Below are 17,488 nucleotides of genomic sequence, written 5' to 3'. Positions count from 1 at the left end.
CTTGCACTGTCATTTTTCTGATCTCCCTCCCTTCTTCCCCACACCTCTTGCAAAGAAAGATCCTCATATTGCAAACTTAAACAAGAACAGAAGAAGCATAACCAATATTGCTACTGTTGGTTGTTGCTAATTATGTAAGAAAAATCAACAGAAGATATTTTCCCATGTTAGTTTTATTGCTTTTTTTGTGTTGCAATTTAGAATATTTGATTTCTTTAAACCAATTGCATACATTTTGGAAACATTCACAAATTGTCAAAGTTTTGAATAAATTTCATCTATAGTGACATTACTAGACCAAATAAATTTTTTTAGGTGTCTGAGAGACTGAGGAGACTGTTTTTCACTTGATTCAAATTTTGTTTCCAGGTGTTTAGGGTGTCATACAATTGCTGCCATTGCTGCTTTCCAAAAGTCCGATGTGTGCTGTGACTAGAGAATTAAAACAAAATTGGAAGATGATTACTAGATGTCATACTCGTCTAATAATTCTTTTATAGCATTACTTTACTCTCACAAGTGAATAAGAAAATTTTTATTTTCTCTATATGAAGGGCTGCACTTTACCAGTTAGAGAATTCTGTAGCCTTCCCAAATATTTAAAGCAACAACAGTCATTAGTATTCTTGTCACTATTAGGTCATTAAATGAAATGTGCTGGAAAATAGGACTCTTTCATTAAATAAGCTAATCACATTCAGTGTGAGCTTTAATAAAATTATGATAAATAGCAACTATTTAACTACCAGCAACTGATAGGAACAATACCTTGCTTCTAGTTAAAGTATTCTACAAATGTAAGTGAAATAATTAGAACACACTACATTCTGCAAAATGCTATGAAGAATTAAGTCTTACCTGACAACTACTTTCCTCTGTGTCTGATCTATTTTGCAGTATACCATCTTTGTCTTTACAGCTGCAAAAAAGCAATGCTGTTTTGAGCAATATTTTTGAGATAGTGCAAAGGTATCAAACTGCATAAAAACTGTTCAAAATTAGATCACTACAAAAACACAGCAGTTCTCTTAATACTGTTTTGCTGTTGGTTTTAACAGTCTAGTAGGCAGAAAAGCAAAATGCTGTAACAAGATGAAGGTCATGCATGAATCCTATTGTTTGGTGCCAATCTATTAGAGCAATATCCTGTACAGTTTTTATGAACTTCTCTCCCCTACAAACACATCCTGTTTTAATGACAGCAAACAAAACCAGATGACAAATTAAACCTGCAAACAATTTATTAGTTCTATAAAGAATTATATGAAATACAGTTCCCGTCACTGAAAAGAGAAACGCTGTTTAAAAGACAACAGTTAGGCATGCCTTTAAGCATGAAGTTTTGCAGCTATATCTTGTAACAAACACAGAAACTAAAAAGGAATATTTTTCTGAATATTTAACATTAGCTTAGAAGACTATAAAAGGTATTGTTCATTAGCATTGTGTAAAGTATGGTACTACAGTTCTTACCATCAATAACAAATGCTTCTACATCATCAGCTCCAATCTGGAGTTCCTGTTGCATTGTGTCAAATGATATTTCTTTATTCTCTACAGCCATTCCCATGAAAGTAAGTAGCCTCATTTTTGCCATATTGTGTTCGTGCAACAAGCCTGTGTAAAAATGTTGATAGTTTATGGATATGAATTATAATTCAATAAGTCATTCATTTGTTTTTCATGTTATTTTTACTATATATGCTTCCAATAATTTAAAATTTATTTCACATCAACAAAATATTCCACCTGCACTTATCAACATTTTTGAGGTAAAACATTAATTCCTGCATCTTCCTTGTGTTTTGCTAAAATAGCTAGTTTAGTTGTGAATTCACCAAGACTCAGTCGTTGTCAGTAAAAGGTAATAAATATCTACAAAAATGAAGCACAGAGATTTTTTGAAACAGTAAAAATATCACCTTAACAGAATTTTAGATGGTGAGGGTGCAAGTGAATTTTTCAGTTGCATCATCTGGAAGAACAGCAATGCACAAATAAATGGCAAATACATGACCAGTAATGTCAAAACCTTCTTACAGCCTCAACACTCCTTCTCATGTAGTTGCTTGAAAATAAACCTCTCTCAGTAATGGTGTAGCAACATAACATTTTTGTGCCAGAAGAATGTGTTTTGGCACCGAATTAACTGTTTATACCACATCAAAAAAGCATCATGAGTCACGTGTAAGCTTACAGCATCCAGTGTGGCAAAAAAGTGCTCTTCAAGAACAGAGGAACAGATACTAAAAGTTAGGTTAGATCTTTTACATGATTGTATGAATGGCAACACGAGGAATTGAGCCAAGGGTTTGCACATCTAAATCAGAGACCATTTTCCTGGGGAAAAAAGTCTAGGTCAACAAAGTTAAGGCATTCAGATGAACCAAGGCATTTTGTAATCAAGAGTTCTGTGAGGTATCAACTAAGATTCAGTGGAAGTTTCTTTAAAATGAATGTCAATCATTTTGTTTTGGAATGACATTATAAACATTCACATTGCTTCAGTAAATATTTAAGTTTGGAATTTATAACATCCATAGACTAATAGGAAAGCACATTAGTGCAGGACATCATGTTGTGTTAATTAGCTATAATTATGATGCAGGTTCCCTATTTGGCACTGATTCAACAAAAATGTGATCACCATAATTCATACGGATGAGGAGCACCAGCAACTATACCTAACTGGGTTTAATGGAACTCTACAAGCATCAAAAAATCAATTAGCACACATTAACCCTAATTAACAAATGCAAATGAGATGCTGATTAACTTTCCGAAAAAGACTGCTGATAATACCAGATTAAATGTGGACATGTTAGGGCGATTCAGTTGACACAGATAATGCTACTGCTGGCCTAAGTTGTCAGCATTAATAAAACAACAAATTGTAACAAACTGATGCCACCTGTAGGAGCCTTCACTGCACAGCTTTCACAGACTGGTTTTAATTGGTCCTGACCCAGGAAAGGTTAGAACTAAAGCTGATGCTGTACTGTCACTGAAATCCTATTATTAATATCCTTTATTTTAAAGACCAGTATCTTAGCAAGTTATTTAAAAAAAAAAATCTTTAAAGCATGTTTAAAAATCAATTTATTTTTAGGAACAGATCATAGGTGTTCTGAAGAATTTTTGAATGCCTCATCTGATAATTGTATTGTTTTCTATACCAAACTGCCCTTGTTTTTCAAAGGCATGGCTGAAACACTCAGACCAAGTTCCTAGCATTCAGGTCTGCACTGCTTAGAATCTCTACCCTGTCCACTGCTCAAAGACATTCAGAATTTTCTGAGTACACCATAAAGCAGGTGAGAAATCACGGTAACTGGAAGTAAGGCTGTCTTTCAAAACAGTTACACAGATATTTAAGGATTTTACTAAGATTATGTGAATCTTAGATATATTGAAAATGCACACGTATATTCACAGAGGTAAACATAGATACAGGGAGGCAAAGCAAAAGAAATCATGAGTATTGTGTATTATATGATTAATACTACATATGTGTGTAATTAATCTTCCATAAATTTATGCAAATGTTAGCATAACAGCATTTTCAGCAAATACTTCTGTGGACAAGTAATTATCAGATAAGCCATTTCAATACATAAAAATAATTACAATACAAAAACCACTTTCCCCTAAGAAAGAAAACCATAAGATGTCTACACAACTAATGTTCAAATACATATGACAAAAGGTATGCTTATCCTATATACACATTTACAAACTACCAAAAACTCGCTGCTAATTTTATCCACGAAAAATCACATTGATATTTCCATCATTTTAATACCCAAAGTACCAGCATTTTAAAGCTTTGAGGGTAATTATTCTCAGAATTATACCACACTCCATTAAACAAAATAATGCATGTGTTAAAAGGCTGCACTAAACTCTGTTTTAGCAAAACTATGCCTTTCCTCAAATGCATTCAGCCAGTGTTCAAGTGTCATTTCAAAATCAAAGTTATAAAAAAAAAAAAAAATCTGATTTTTATGGAAACATTTATTCATTACCAATATGTCAAAACCTTAATGCAGTAATAAAAAAATCTGCATCATTGAGCAATTTCTGCATTGTCACTGACCCCTGTCCTAAAAAGCTGGAATATAAAAAACGTAATTTTAATGCATGCAATAGCTTATGAACCAGTGCTCCTTTGAAACAGTCAATTACACATCAATGGGGGAGTGTCAAAGTGTTAATTACTACTCCTTTTTTCCACAGTGTGTAAATAAAGAGGGTGCTGACATTAACATTCCATCACATTGCTTCATGTGATGAAACAAATTAACTGGGACAGACTGTGGCTTGCTAGGTCTAATGCATCAGCACATGCAGACACACACACACACACACACACTATTTGCATGTTTTATCTTACTGTTCAGGAGAAGTATTTGCTGTTACAAAGTTATTAATCATTAAAAAAATGGTAAGAGATTTATACAAGCTTCTGGCTTACTCAATAAAGTTGTGATCTCTGGCCTAGCCTAGAGTATGAATGCACTAAAACTCTCCTCCCGAAAAAGAGAAAAGAAGTGGGGAAAAACACAGTTCTCTTCCAAACCCATAAAACAGCTTGTCCTAGTAGAACAAACCCCAGTTAGATGGTCCACTTACGATCTAGTAGAGGTTAGAGTCTACAAACTCTAATCCATTCTTAAAAATTCCTATTAAATTTCCTTGGCTCCAATATACAGGTTCAAATGGAAACACTTCGCGGCTTCAATGTCTTAAGCCACGTAAACCATCAGAAATGCAATGATCTGAAAACTTACCAAGGGAGTCAATGAAGTCTTTGTTGTTCTGATAAAACTTGACGTAGGATGCTAGTTTAGCACTTACAAAAATTGTCAAAAGCTAGAAGATGGAAAACAAATATAAGAACAGTTTAAATATTATCTATGTTTCCCTCCCTGCAGACTGGACAGATATAGATATATAGATATAAAAACTATTGGTATTGAACAGAAAAATAAACCATTAAGAGCTAAAATTTGAAAATTCTGTCTTCTGTCAACAGCTGAGGGCAATCTGTGCTGAGCTTACTGCCTTTTCTTAGACCTGAAAGGCAGTTTTGCTACAGAACTCATGTGAGGGCAGGATTTGTAACTGAGTTTCTGAAACTTCTAAAGGGAAACATTTCACATGTAATGTTTTAATTTTTTAATCCCAAAAGCATTAAAAGAAATAGTACATTGCAGCTCAATATTACTGACATAGATAACTATTCTAATGAGTTTCAAAGGACACTAATAAAACAAGGCACTCCAAGGCACAGATATCAAACCATCTTGCTAAAAACAGTTACTTACATCATGAATAAGTTCTCCTTCCAAAAATTTGACTGGTTTTAAGGCAAGAAGATGATCAAAGAGAAAGGTATTTGGATCCTTCAGTGCTCGTACAATACATCTAATTAGAAAAGGAAAATGCTTATTTTTACAGCAATACACATTTTAATGAGTAAGTGCAACTCAATTTGTTGTTCTTTGCTTTCTAGGAAACACCCAAGGGTTTTCAACTATTCCTAAATATAAGACATGTCACATTCCAATTTTAATCTTCGTTTCACAGATGGAAAAAACAAGGAACAGAAAGCATTAAGTAATTTACCCAGTATCACAAATGAAATTTGTCAGGTGGTAAGACTACAGATCACCCTACTGTTTCCATCTATGCATTTATTTCCAGCCAAACCTTCATTCCTAGAGGTATTTTTACTGTCCTCCTAAAATTTCATAGAATTAAGTTGTTTAGGAAGATTAATTATACTTGAATATATGACACAAAACAGAGAAAACCCCAATACTGAACACTGCAAGACCTATGATTTATCAGTTGCAGCTCCAGACTATAAACAGACCTAAAGTGTTTCTAGAACTCTAGATGAAAGCTTTTGTTCAGCGGCACATTAGAAGACTTAGTGCTACACTCACTCTGATGGCCTAGACCGCGACCCTGCCACTTAACATACACCCCAAAGAACCTAAGGTCTGCATAGATGCAGCAATACAATAAACCCTAGGCAGACATGTTCTTTCAGATGTAAAAGGCCTCAGATTGCTGTAGGGCAGTCAATGAAGTTTTCATTTATGCACAGACACTTTAATTTTCAAAATGAGTCATCCTGATTTTCCTGCATGCTCAAGTATAAACAACTCCCTTGAGAACTGTTGGTTGTACACACCCAGCAGAACTACACGACTTATTACAAATCTCATTCCTAAGAAGAATCATGATAAGTAGAATATCAAAATAGAAGCTTTTACTCATTTATACACTGTTAAGAATCAATTTACTCCTAGCTTGTCCAACAAGTAAGTTTATTTCTGTGCAGTTCACAACCTTAGTACTTGCTCATAGAAAAGAGAGCAGGAATTTCTTTTCAACAGAAAGTGCTATTTGAAGAGAACACTTGAAGTTAGAGAATCAAAAAGTAAAAGAAAAGTAAGTAAAAAAATCTGAAATAAAGGATGCCAATTCAAATTTTGATTGCACAGTTGATGTAAATGACATCCTTACCCAAGGCTGATCTCTCTCAGCAGTGACCAGAAATACACTTGCGCACTTGCACAGTGGACTAAACCTGACTCTGCCTAGGAACAACCAAACCCACCGTAGACTGCACAGACAAACTCTTGATGAAGTCAGCCATGCTATAGAAAAGAGGCTGTGGCAGGGCCCTTGCCTGCCAGGCCATTTGATAACTTTTAATAGTAAGGTGATCAACATAAATTAGCAATTGAGGAAAAGCTACTTGTACGGGAACCAGGCAGTCAGTATTACCTGTGAGCATCAACTCTAGCCTGGGAGGCATTGTCCTCTGTGTAACTTCCCAGTAGTTCCACCATTACTTTTGCTGCAGTGTCACTATGGAAGAAAAATAAAGTTACCTAGGGATTGCTGAAAAAATAGTTCAAACAAGACACTCAAATATTTAAATAATTCCATTATGATGTTATAGGTCAAATTAAATTACACTTGAAAAAGATGTAGATGATCCATTTTAATTCTAGTGGAGAGAACAAATTAACTAGATGTATTCTTTCAATTCTTGTTCTACAAAATGTTTATCTTCACCCTTCATTTCATTCTCTTAAATTGATAAATTACCTGCTGGTTATGGAAAAAGCTTTCTGAGCTAGGAACAGCTTTATATGGTTCACTAGAATGCTCCTCTTATGCACATCTGGATTTAATCATTGCAGAATAAGTAGCACTGCAAAGTTTATTTCAAATGTAAAATGGCATATCTTAAAGAATATTTATGGTCAGGAAAGTGACTGTATAAAAGCTGCCTTTTCTTCTTTCACAGATTCTCTCCTCAAGTATTCAGAGTGAGAGCTGCTCATTTTACTGACGAAGTTAAGCAGCCAGCAATTAGATTGGCTTAGGCTGCTGTGAAGCAAGCAGCTTCCAACATTGCTTTGACAGACAGCTTTTAGAAAAACAATTCATTCTAAGAAAACTGAGTAAACCTATGGCCTTGTCTACCCAGATTATTTTGTAAACAACAGCTCATCAATGTTACTGCAGACCAGCTGTGAGACCGTTACTGTGTCATTTTAACAGATTTTGATTTATTTGCACATAACAGTTCCTACCACTAGTGAGGCCAGCAACTGCTGATGCTTTTTACAAAATTTTCAGCAAAAAATATACACATTGAATATGCTGTGCGTATACACACAAAAATCCATTTCCTATTTCTCATTGAATTCTTAAAATAGAAGGCTGTGACAGTTCCTCCATACAGAGAATAGCTTTTGCTGATTGTACCTTACTGCTTCCTTTGGACAGGATAAGGTATGGGTGTAGATACAACCAAACCTCAATAATGAGAGCATGTGTTTTGCAGAAATCTCCCATGCACACACACAGACTGGCGACTACTTTGCTGAAAGGTACTTTCTCGGTGGACAGGAGGAAGGTTGGACACTACTCTCCAGAGTACACTGAGTTACAGTGTAAAGCTAAGCTCTTCCTTGAAAGTAGCTCAATTCCAGATACAGCAAATTTCCCCATGTGGTCTGACAGATCTACAAAATTTCCTTAAAAGAAAAAACTGCAAGAATAAAGTTTCAATTCACTTTACTTAAGTTAACAGCATAAATTGCACAAAACAACACAACACTCCCAGTACATACAGGTCTGAATGGTTTTTATAGTACAACGACACTATCTTTATACGGGTATTTATTTTAAATCTCACAATACTACTATTTGACAGCTTCTCTATAGGGTGAGGTTTTGTGCTCCTAGAGAATTTACCAGATCTCACAGATGTGCAGTACAAATATTAAGACATCATGGGAAGCAAGCAACATCATATATAACCTGGATGCATATTGAGTGAAGAGAGTTTGTGCTCAAGGCAGGGGAATTTTTCTACAGGTCCCAGCCATTATTCTAGAACTGTGTTCAGGGACGCAAACTTGGAATGAAACATTTGTTTCAAGACTCCAGCATTAGAGAGGTCAGCTTATGTTTTGTCATGGCAACTGATACTGGTGTGTAGAGCAACTGATAGCTCTGTATCAGTCAAACAAAATTAATTTAGACAGCTTTATATATGAGAGAACTATTTGCATGTAAATCAGTCTATGACAGGCTATGATTTTTGCACCGGTGAAATCTTATCAACACTAGGGGTTCTAGTGAAGACAAAGAACCAGTTTACTACAGGACTGATACTATACAGACATTCAAATAAGAGGCTCAGCTGATGTGCTATTCAACCTAACCATACAAGACCCCTTATTTAATATAAACTTTCAGTAGTTGTTCTTATACACTTCAGAACTGTGTTTCAGATTTCTGGAACTTTTCCTCTCCTCCCCCTTCCCTTAGGAGCAAAAATTGAAAACTACAAACTTAACTAATTTCAAACAGTATTTGCAATCCCACATACATGCTTTTTTTTTTTTTAAGGGGGGGAGGGAAGAGTGGACTCTTTCACTTGTATTTCTGTGAAACATCAGAATGCTACAAAACAATTCCTCGCAAACTTTCTGTGTTAAATTCTTGTGAGCCTCAGCAAATATGGCAGGCCTTTTAATCTTATTCATTCTATTCAGTGTCGGATTAGGATGTTTAAAGCAGTAATACAGATCACTATTTTACCAAAGCTCATTGCTAAAATGTGTCTCTCACCTAAGATGCAAATTGAACATTTTTTCTAGCAAGACAGCTTGCACAAGTACTCTTGGCTCCACTCGTCAGTCTAGATGCGTAACTTGACAAAAAGCCAGTGAGAATTGAAGAGTGATGGTAGATAAAAGGAAGAAAAAAAAATACAGAGTATTCAGAGACTTAGTAAGATGTTGGAATCAAGTCCCTCTACATTACATTATATTAAATGGAATTAAAATTAAATGAAACAATTCTTTTGCAGGTGCCTGACATGCTGAGCTTTTTGCTACAGGTATTAATAACCAGACTTGCCAGACCTGTTTCAATGTAAACCTGGGCAGGACTAATCCCGCCGAATCCTGCCAGGTCAATGGCAGAGACCAGCTGTAAGCTGGCGCCTGGCATGATATTCACAGCCTCACAGCAGAACTCGACCCTGGCTGCCTGCAAGCCATGCATGCCCGTAAAACTCCCTCTATAACTGGAAAAAAACCCAGGTTGTGTTACCTTGCAGTTTCATACCAACACAGCTAGAAAAATCTGAAGACTAAAGCAGCTGAGGCACAAAACTCTACTGCAGAACCTTTATGGCAAGGAGCATAGCAGCAGAGAAAGTAACTGATCTCTTGCAAAGTTCAGCTACCAAATACAGATCTCGGAAACAAGCCACACCAGCCATCTGTTTTCCAGCCACCACCACCACTTTTTCTTCAGTTGATCATGGGAAAGACAAAAATCTCTTTTTGAAGAGATCAAGATGATTTTGATCATCGGAAAAAAGAAACTTCAACCAGAAAGTGACTGGAAAAGATTTGATAAAACAAGCTTTCACTTATCTCTGCAGGAAAAGGAACACCACACAGAACATCTACATGATCTACTTTTCATGAGCTACCAATCTGTTCACTACCAAGTTATCCATTGGGGAAAAGTCTATTAGCTATGGAAAACCCTCTCTTCTGCTGCACTGAGTGAAGTTAAAAAATACAATGAACCAAAAAAATTAAACTCAATTGTTTTCAACAATGTATTCTTTCTCCTTGATTATAAATCGACGCAGTAACTGAAGTATTATTTTTATTACTTATTTTTCAGGTCCCACTTATCTTCCCATACTGTTCGATAGAGCAACATTCCTGAGTGCTAAAGCTGGAATGCTGCTGTGAGTTTCCCATACTATTGCAAATACTGCCCACTGATCCAGGAGAGTGAACCAGGTCAAAGGTGCTAGGGTCACTTCTTGTTTTCTTTTCTGGAGAGAAGTGTAAGCGCTCTGAAAAATTGCTCCATTCAGTGCAAAGCTTGCTGCAACAGATGGTAAGGACACTGAGTGCAGGAGGAGTAATATATTACCGGGTTTGTGGAATTTTTTAATGCTTAACTTAAAAATACCACCTATTATTAGTAAGCAAAAACCATTTGGTAGCAAGGTTACTGGTAGCACTGGAAACAAAAATTAGAAGTTTAATCCACAGATTTCATAACAAGACTAGCTAAAAATACTTAGCTATTAAGTATGGGAATTAAGCTAGTTAAAACCTCTCAATAAATCAATAGGATGAGAAGTGTTTAAAAGGGTAGGAGCATTACAGAGTATCAATGTAATATTTCTGAAACAAAGTGAGCACTAAGCCACGTATAAGATCTCTGATGAACATTTCTGAAATGATTTTGACCATCTGAAATCTGTCATACAGTACTATCAATGCAAAAGCATTTTAATGTTAGTAACAGGAACAGGAATTCCCAAATATGTTGTAGCTCACAGTGTAACTACTCCACGAGGATTAATCATCCCTAAATTGAGGTTAGTTAAAAATGATCCTGCTATGCTGACACAGCATTTCCAGGCTACAATTTCACCAGGCCAGAATAAGCTAACTCTCCTGCCAGAAGAAACTCTCCTCCTCCCTATGACAGCTCCACAGTTGCCTTTTTTTTTTTTTGCCTGGCAAGGTCACCTCCCCAATCCAATCCAATCCACCGTGCAGTTGCACAAATGCCTACACCAGCACAAACACACCCAGGTACTGGTAGCTGGAGGGGACAGGACCGGAATGGGGGGTACAGGACAGAATTGCTTCTTTCTGCAGCAGTACGAGGTTATGAAAATGTAGAAAACGCAAGTGCAGTTCTAATACCAGTGTAAGTCAGTTGTGTAGAGGTCCTGATGCTGCCTCACTACGAAAATTAAAAAAAACTTAGAAAACTAACTCAGAAAACAGAGCGACAGGGAAGGGCGGAGGGAAGCAACACACAAACACCACACACACATCCCAAACTACAGCCGGGACAATTTAGATAGGCTGAACTGTTGTGGAACTACATGCTGAAACTACTTCTGGATACCAGCCCATCTCAATAGCCCTGGCCAATGCAGCCAATACACCATATCGCATCTGTAAGATAAATTGATGACAGCTCTCAGTTAAGACTTACATTAATCTACAGGCACGATACACACAGGATTACTTTACATGCCAGAAGACGCTGGTCTGCCAAGTTTGTTAGATCAAAGATGCTTCTTATGATCCAGGATAATAATTTAAAATGGCCAAGCAGGTATTCTGTGGACATTAATTTCCATGACTAGTGGAAAGCTCTGTCCTAAAGGTAATGTTTACACAAAAAGACTGATTCTGTTAACTGTGATTGATAAGCCTCCCAACATCATTAAAGAAGAGATAGCACTACCATGCACTAAAATGTCAAAAGTGCAATTAAATAATAAACTTGGCATAATGCTACAATGCTCAAAGATTAGTATTTATAGAAAGGAAAAGTTTTATTTTGGGAGTCTGTGGTTTGCAGCTAATTCACTACTAACTTTATAAAATACTTGGAAACACTGGTTTAATGTAAGTGTGCTTAAAAACATAGCAAGAAAAAACGCCAGGTATAAGTGAATTGAATTACCAGTACAGATTAATTTTAAGTGCTGTGAGAAATACTTTCCCTACAGATCACTTACAATACATCAACTTAAATACAGTTATCTAGTACCTATTACTTGTCTTTTATACCTTTTTTTGCAGTCTACTAGGACATCATACAGCAGCCTCAGAAGAGTATGCTTTTTCTCTGTGCCGAGATTCCAGTCAGAAATCCATTTTCGCACCTAGGTAGAATACAGGTGAAAAAGAAGCACTGGAAAAAAGACTAAAATAAAACTGAAAATATTTCTCATTTTCTCTCAAGCAGAAAAAGATTGAAAAGATCTTGCACAGAGATTTCTCCTTTGGGTCCTCTGACTCTCAGGCTCCCCATGCAGAACCAGGAAGTTTTCCTGTGAGAAGCCAAAAGTCTGTGCTCTTCATCTTACTTCCTAAACAAGGATGAGTGATTCTAATATACTCTGATTCCAGAGCAAGGGACAAGAACTTGATGCCTCAACTCCTGATCAAAGCTTCTCACCTTCATTACTATCACAGGAATCAGACAGAGACATCTAACTACGTTCAGGATCAGAAACGGAAAATAAAACAGCAGCTTGATTTAAATTCTGTAGACAGATCTTTAAAAGATAAGAAATTCTGTATTCTACGTTTCTTACTTCACTAGGATCTGGCAACTTGTAACAGGGAGAGACTCTGAGTAATATCAACTCTGAGCAATATTTAGTGAGATGCAACACGGTTAATACAAAGGCCGAAACTTGAAGCACCACATTAATTACCTGATCTAGTTCAGTTGGAATGTACTGGATGGCACCACATGACGAGGCCACTTTAAGAAGGCTGCAGTACACTGTGTATCTCACAGGAGTGTTCTTATCCATACCATGGAAGAGATTGCTCAGTCTAAACCACAAACAACAAACAACTGACTTAAAGAGGTTTCAGAAAACATTGCTGGAGCGCACATAAATGTTTCTATTAAGATATGTGCTAGTACACACAAAGCACCTAGTGGCACCTTATGTCCACGATGAATTGTAATGGCTTCCAGTTTTGTAACAGTTTGCAGCAAAGAAGCTGAAAAAATCTAAGCATTTTAATTTTGTAATACCCAAGCAAAAAAGTATATTGACACTTCTATTTTATGATAGGGAAAAGGAAGGAAAGGAAAAAAAAAAAAAAAAAAAAAGAGTGCTTCCTGCGACAGAGACACGTCTTGACAGACAGCCCACACTTTGATTTAAAGACGTACAATTGCAAGATACCCTTGTCTCACTTTTCTCGGTACAATACTTACAGCTGCAATCTAAGAGATGGGCGCTCTCCTTCCCGAAATTTTACTAACTTCTCGCACAGGCTTTCAATCAGTGCTTCTTGTTTGTCAGGTTCCAGGATAAGAAGCAAAGAGACTACACTGTTCATTACACTCTCAACATCTGCACAGAACAAAACATGCAGTTGTTTAAAATTGCAAGCAGCAATCATCAGTAGCTATTTAGTACTGGAGAGTTACTTCTGCTATGAATGATTATTTTGCATCAGCAAGAACTATAAAAGAAAGAAAATGCCAAGATAACCAATCTGGATATTCATCAGAACGTACCAGAGATTTGGCTCGTGGTCTTTCACCAACACATCTCCATGTAAAGCAAGAGTTACCACTCTAAGGTCAAAACAGAATTTGGTATTTGATACCATGCTTGCCCTGAATTCTCTGTTCACATGTAAAAGAAGTCAGAGGAACTTCAGGTTTTGGTCTTAAAAAAAACAGTGGCTTCCTCCTGCACATCCAGAAAACTGCCCCATGGTTCTAGAGTGAGAACACTAACACCTGGTGCTCAAGTACAGTAAAACATTTCACCAGGAGCACAAGGGATACCCAGACCGCAGGCAAAATGCCCGCAAGAACAAAGCATATTCAAAAGTCTCCTCAGTTCCTGTTTTAAGCATGGTGTTACATCCTTTCCAAACAGGACCAGACAGGTTTTGTGTCTTCTTTTCACAGTCTGCCCAAGTATCAGCTATGCAAAGGATAAGAACAAAATTAATTACATATGGAAAATATTATTTATTCCCCCAAATTACATCTGAACATCAAACAGCAGAGCAATAAGCTTCTCCAGTATTTCATACTCATTTGCCTACAGTAGAAGGCAACACAAAAAATAATCTTAAGTACTACTTCTTAGATGAACCATGCAGTCTTTCAAACAAGACATATTATTCATATTAGCAATTGATTTTTTACCTGTAAAAGTTCTAAATGGAATTGTATATTGGTACAGAGCACAGCAGAAAGATCATTCAAGGCTACTGCAACATTACTGGTGTCATTAAAACATGTTTGTGCAGTTTCTAAGGGTCTACAGTCCTAATTCAAAAAGAGTTACTGACTACTGAAACTCCTAGTGTTTTCAGACAATATTAATCAATTAATGTTTAGGCCTTAAAACTTCTACTTACAGATGCCTAGTCTTAATTTTTGTTGATCTGCAGCATCACAGCCATTAATTGACTGTAAGTCTTATTTTTATCATACTTTTTTTTTCCAGAGAGAAAACCGATTTTATATACAACTTGCTATGCCCTCATGATAAGCACAGTCTAGCTCGATTTCTGACTTCTTTAAAGGACACTGGATGTTTGGAGAAGGGAGGGGTAGAGTACATGCAAATTTTACATGGCAATGATGGAAATAAGCACTTTCAGTTTTATAAGGATGCATATGTTAACATGCAAGCCGTACAACATACCTCTAAATTCTGCCAGCTGTTACTGTTTGAAAGCATTGATGGCAATATGTTTAGCAAATACAACAAGACTTAAAGACACAAACCTTTGTCATCCTCTTTCAGGCACACATCACAAACTTCAATAATCTGTGCCAAGTCCACATGGAGTCCACCTTCAGCGTTTTCTTCAGAGATTTCTGCTCCTTTGGATTTCAGGTAAGCTCGAAGTTCTGCAGCCTTAAAAAAAACCCAACACACACAAAACAAAACAGTTGTTTTGTGAACAGTAAAGTCAAAGTAATTAAATTTCTTACAGATTTTTCTTCTGCAACCACTCCTCTGCCCCTGCTGCTCACTCACACTAGCTCTCACTCCTCCCTACCACCCCGTATCCTACAATGCTCCCTCTCCCCCACTTTAACATATAACCCAAATACCAACTCAGTGCACATGCTGTGGCTGGTTTGCCAGTAACTGAATAGATCAGACAAGTGTTGAGCTTTCTCACAGTAGGAACATGTCACTTACAACCGCTGGTCGGACGACAGTAGGCCTCGTGAGTTTTTGTGACAAAGATGCTTTCTTCTTATGAATTTTTACTATCTTTTACTCCCTTTGAAAACTTCAGGTAAAACAACAGAACCATTTAGTTGCGCCTTCACCAGAAAAGAAGAAGGGTATAAACAAAACCACTTTGGAGAAGGCAGAACTTACAGTCTTCACAGAAGTTAAAGACAGTTCCCAATATAATCCTATGACCTGCCTTACCTTGTTAGGCTTTAAACCTACACCAAGAAAATACCTTTCCCCCAGTGGCTGGCCTAGGCATTAACTTTACAATCCACGGTTTCAGCAGCAGAACCATAACTCTTCGGAGACAAACTGCATGAGGCCATACAACTTTTGGAACTCTGACCGGGATGCTGCTGTAACACCAGGTGTAATTTACATCCAGTTCAGTGTCAAATCATTACAGCACCATAAGACACAGCTAAATGCTCTTGGACCCTTTACTGTACTGGAGATGTTTCAGCCTAACTGCTTCATGGGGATTTACTAGACATTACAGCAAGCGGAAACTGGACTGAAGGCTAGCAGATGTGTACGCATTCCTCGTAGATTTCCCACTGTGTATATATACACCACTTAAAAGACATTGGGAACAACAAACCCTAAAATTCAAAAACAAAACAAAGAAGTAGCTCAAAGACTAAATTCACAGTTCCCATGCCTGTCATATCGAGAATCCTGATACACAAGTAATGCTCCAACCCGCATCCGACCTAGCTTTCCCTCTCCTGAAGAAAAGTGCTACTGAGGAGGGGTGAAGACAGAGTATTAGGGAGATGAAGAACTTTGAAGAGGAAACTGCAAACACAGGCTTTTCTTTCAGTTTACAGTTTCTTTAATTCTCCTCTTAAATCTCTCTAGCAAATAGCCCAAACAAGTTTAGGGAGAGCTACGCGGGTCCGCAGCGTGGACGGCAGCCTTCGGCGGGACAGGGACGCGCGCCCCCGCCAAGGGGGCAGGCACAGGGACGGGGCAGGCCTGACAGGGACGGGGCAGGCCTGACAGGGACGGGGCAGGCCTGACAGGGACGGGGCAGGCCTGACAGGGACGGGGCAGGCCTGACAGGGACGGGGCAGGGTCCCCAGGCCCCCGCTCCGCCTGCCCGCCAGACCCACCGCCCCTCCGCGCAGGCCGCCGCAGCCTGGCCCGGCTTCCCCGCCCCGGGATCGCCCCCCAAGGGCCGGGGCCCGGCCCCCTCGCTCTGCCGCCGACACCCGCGCGGCCTGCTCCCCGCCGAGCCCCGGCCGCTGACCTGATCCTCTTCCGTGATGTCGATAAAAGCCGGGACGCTCATGGCGGCGGAGGCTCCCGCAGCCGGCCCGAGCACGCCGCCCGTACCGGAAAGGCAGAGCGGCTTCCGGCCCCGCGCGGCGCCCGCTTCCGCTTCCCCGCCGCTGGGGGGCGGGGCAGGCGGGATCTCGCGCCGCGCCCCGCCCCGCCCCGCCCGCCGCTGGGCGGTGCCGGCTGCGCCCGTTGGCGGTGAGGTGAGGAGAGGGAAGGGAAGCGGAGGGGAGTGGGGGGGAGGGCGGTGGGAGCGCTGACAGGCTTCTGCGGCCGCCTGCCTCCCAGCTCCGACCGCCCGGCTCCCAGCTCCGGCCGCGGTCCCTCAGAAGGGCGCGTCCCCCCTGCAGCCTGACCCGCTGTCGCCCCGGTCCCCGAGCTGTTCCCCCCGGGCCCCCGCCGGTGGGGTTCTGCTGCGGAGCAGAGGTGCTCCCGCCGCGGCCGGGCGACTTAGCGGCAGCCCGGACCCGGATTCCGCCTCACGGTCTGTTCGGCGGCAGGGTGCCGTGCCGGCTGCCGCCGGGCGAGTCACCTCAGCGCTCGCCTGTGCGAGGGAGATAGGAGTAGCTGGCCACCTTTAGTCAGGTATTCCCGGCTGCGCTTGTGCCTCTGTGCGATAGGTGTCTGTCACACCAGGACTATTGTGGAAAGAATGAGATTTTTTTTTTCTCTTTCCACCCCTAAAAGAAGTATTTTCTACTCCTGCCTCTCCTCCTGTAAGTGAGAGGAGGACTTCTTACCTAGTCCTTTTTCTGGGAAAAGTTCAAATACTAGACTTAGTTGAGGTATGTTAAGAGCGAAACCTGGTCAGAGGTAGGACGGAAACTCCTAACCAGGTGCTAGTAACCTGTTGCTTAGGTT

At 39.3% G+C, this 17,488-nt stretch overlaps 1 protein-coding gene across 1 annotated transcript; it reads right to left on the bottom strand.

Annotated features, from left to right (window-relative positions):
* Positions 1-155: 155 nt before the first annotated feature.
* On the bottom strand, positions 156-16,752 carry EIF3M (eukaryotic translation initiation factor 3 subunit M). The gene is made up of 11 exons (XM_075502068.1): positions 16,599-16,752; positions 14,881-15,013; positions 13,342-13,480; positions 12,824-12,947; positions 12,171-12,265; positions 6,802-6,885; positions 5,328-5,427; positions 4,791-4,872; positions 1,474-1,617; positions 859-919; positions 156-432 (listed from the first exon to the last, which is right to left on the bottom strand). The coding sequence occupies exons 1-11, from the start codon at positions 16,638-16,640 to the stop codon at positions 312-314; spliced, it is 1,125 nt and encodes a 374-aa protein (XP_075358183.1). The 5' UTR covers positions 16,641-16,752; the 3' UTR covers positions 156-311.
* Positions 16,753-17,488: the final 736 nt, after the last annotated feature.

This window comes from Mycteria americana, chromosome 5, assembly GCF_035582795.1.
Source record: "Mycteria americana isolate JAX WOST 10 ecotype Jacksonville Zoo and Gardens chromosome 5, USCA_MyAme_1.0, whole genome shotgun sequence".
Classification (NCBI taxonomy): Eukaryota; Metazoa; Chordata; class Aves; order Ciconiiformes; family Ciconiidae; genus Mycteria; species Mycteria americana.
Note: the sequence above shows the minus strand (reverse complement) of the source record. Positions and strands in the feature narration are given on the sequence as shown.

Coding starts and splice junctions, on each gene's coding strand:
- EIF3M (XM_075502068.1), bottom strand. CDS start 16,640: ATGAGCGTCCCGGCTTTTATCGACATCACGGAAGAGGATCAG. Junction 12,948..13,341: donor CCATCTCTTAGATTGCAGCT/GTAAGTATTGTA, acceptor TTTGTGGTTTAG/ACTGAGCAATCTCTTCCATG. Junction 6,886..12,170: donor CTAGTAGACTGCAAAAAAAG/GTATAAAAGACA, acceptor TTTCTTCCATAG/TGACACTGCAGCAAAAGTAA.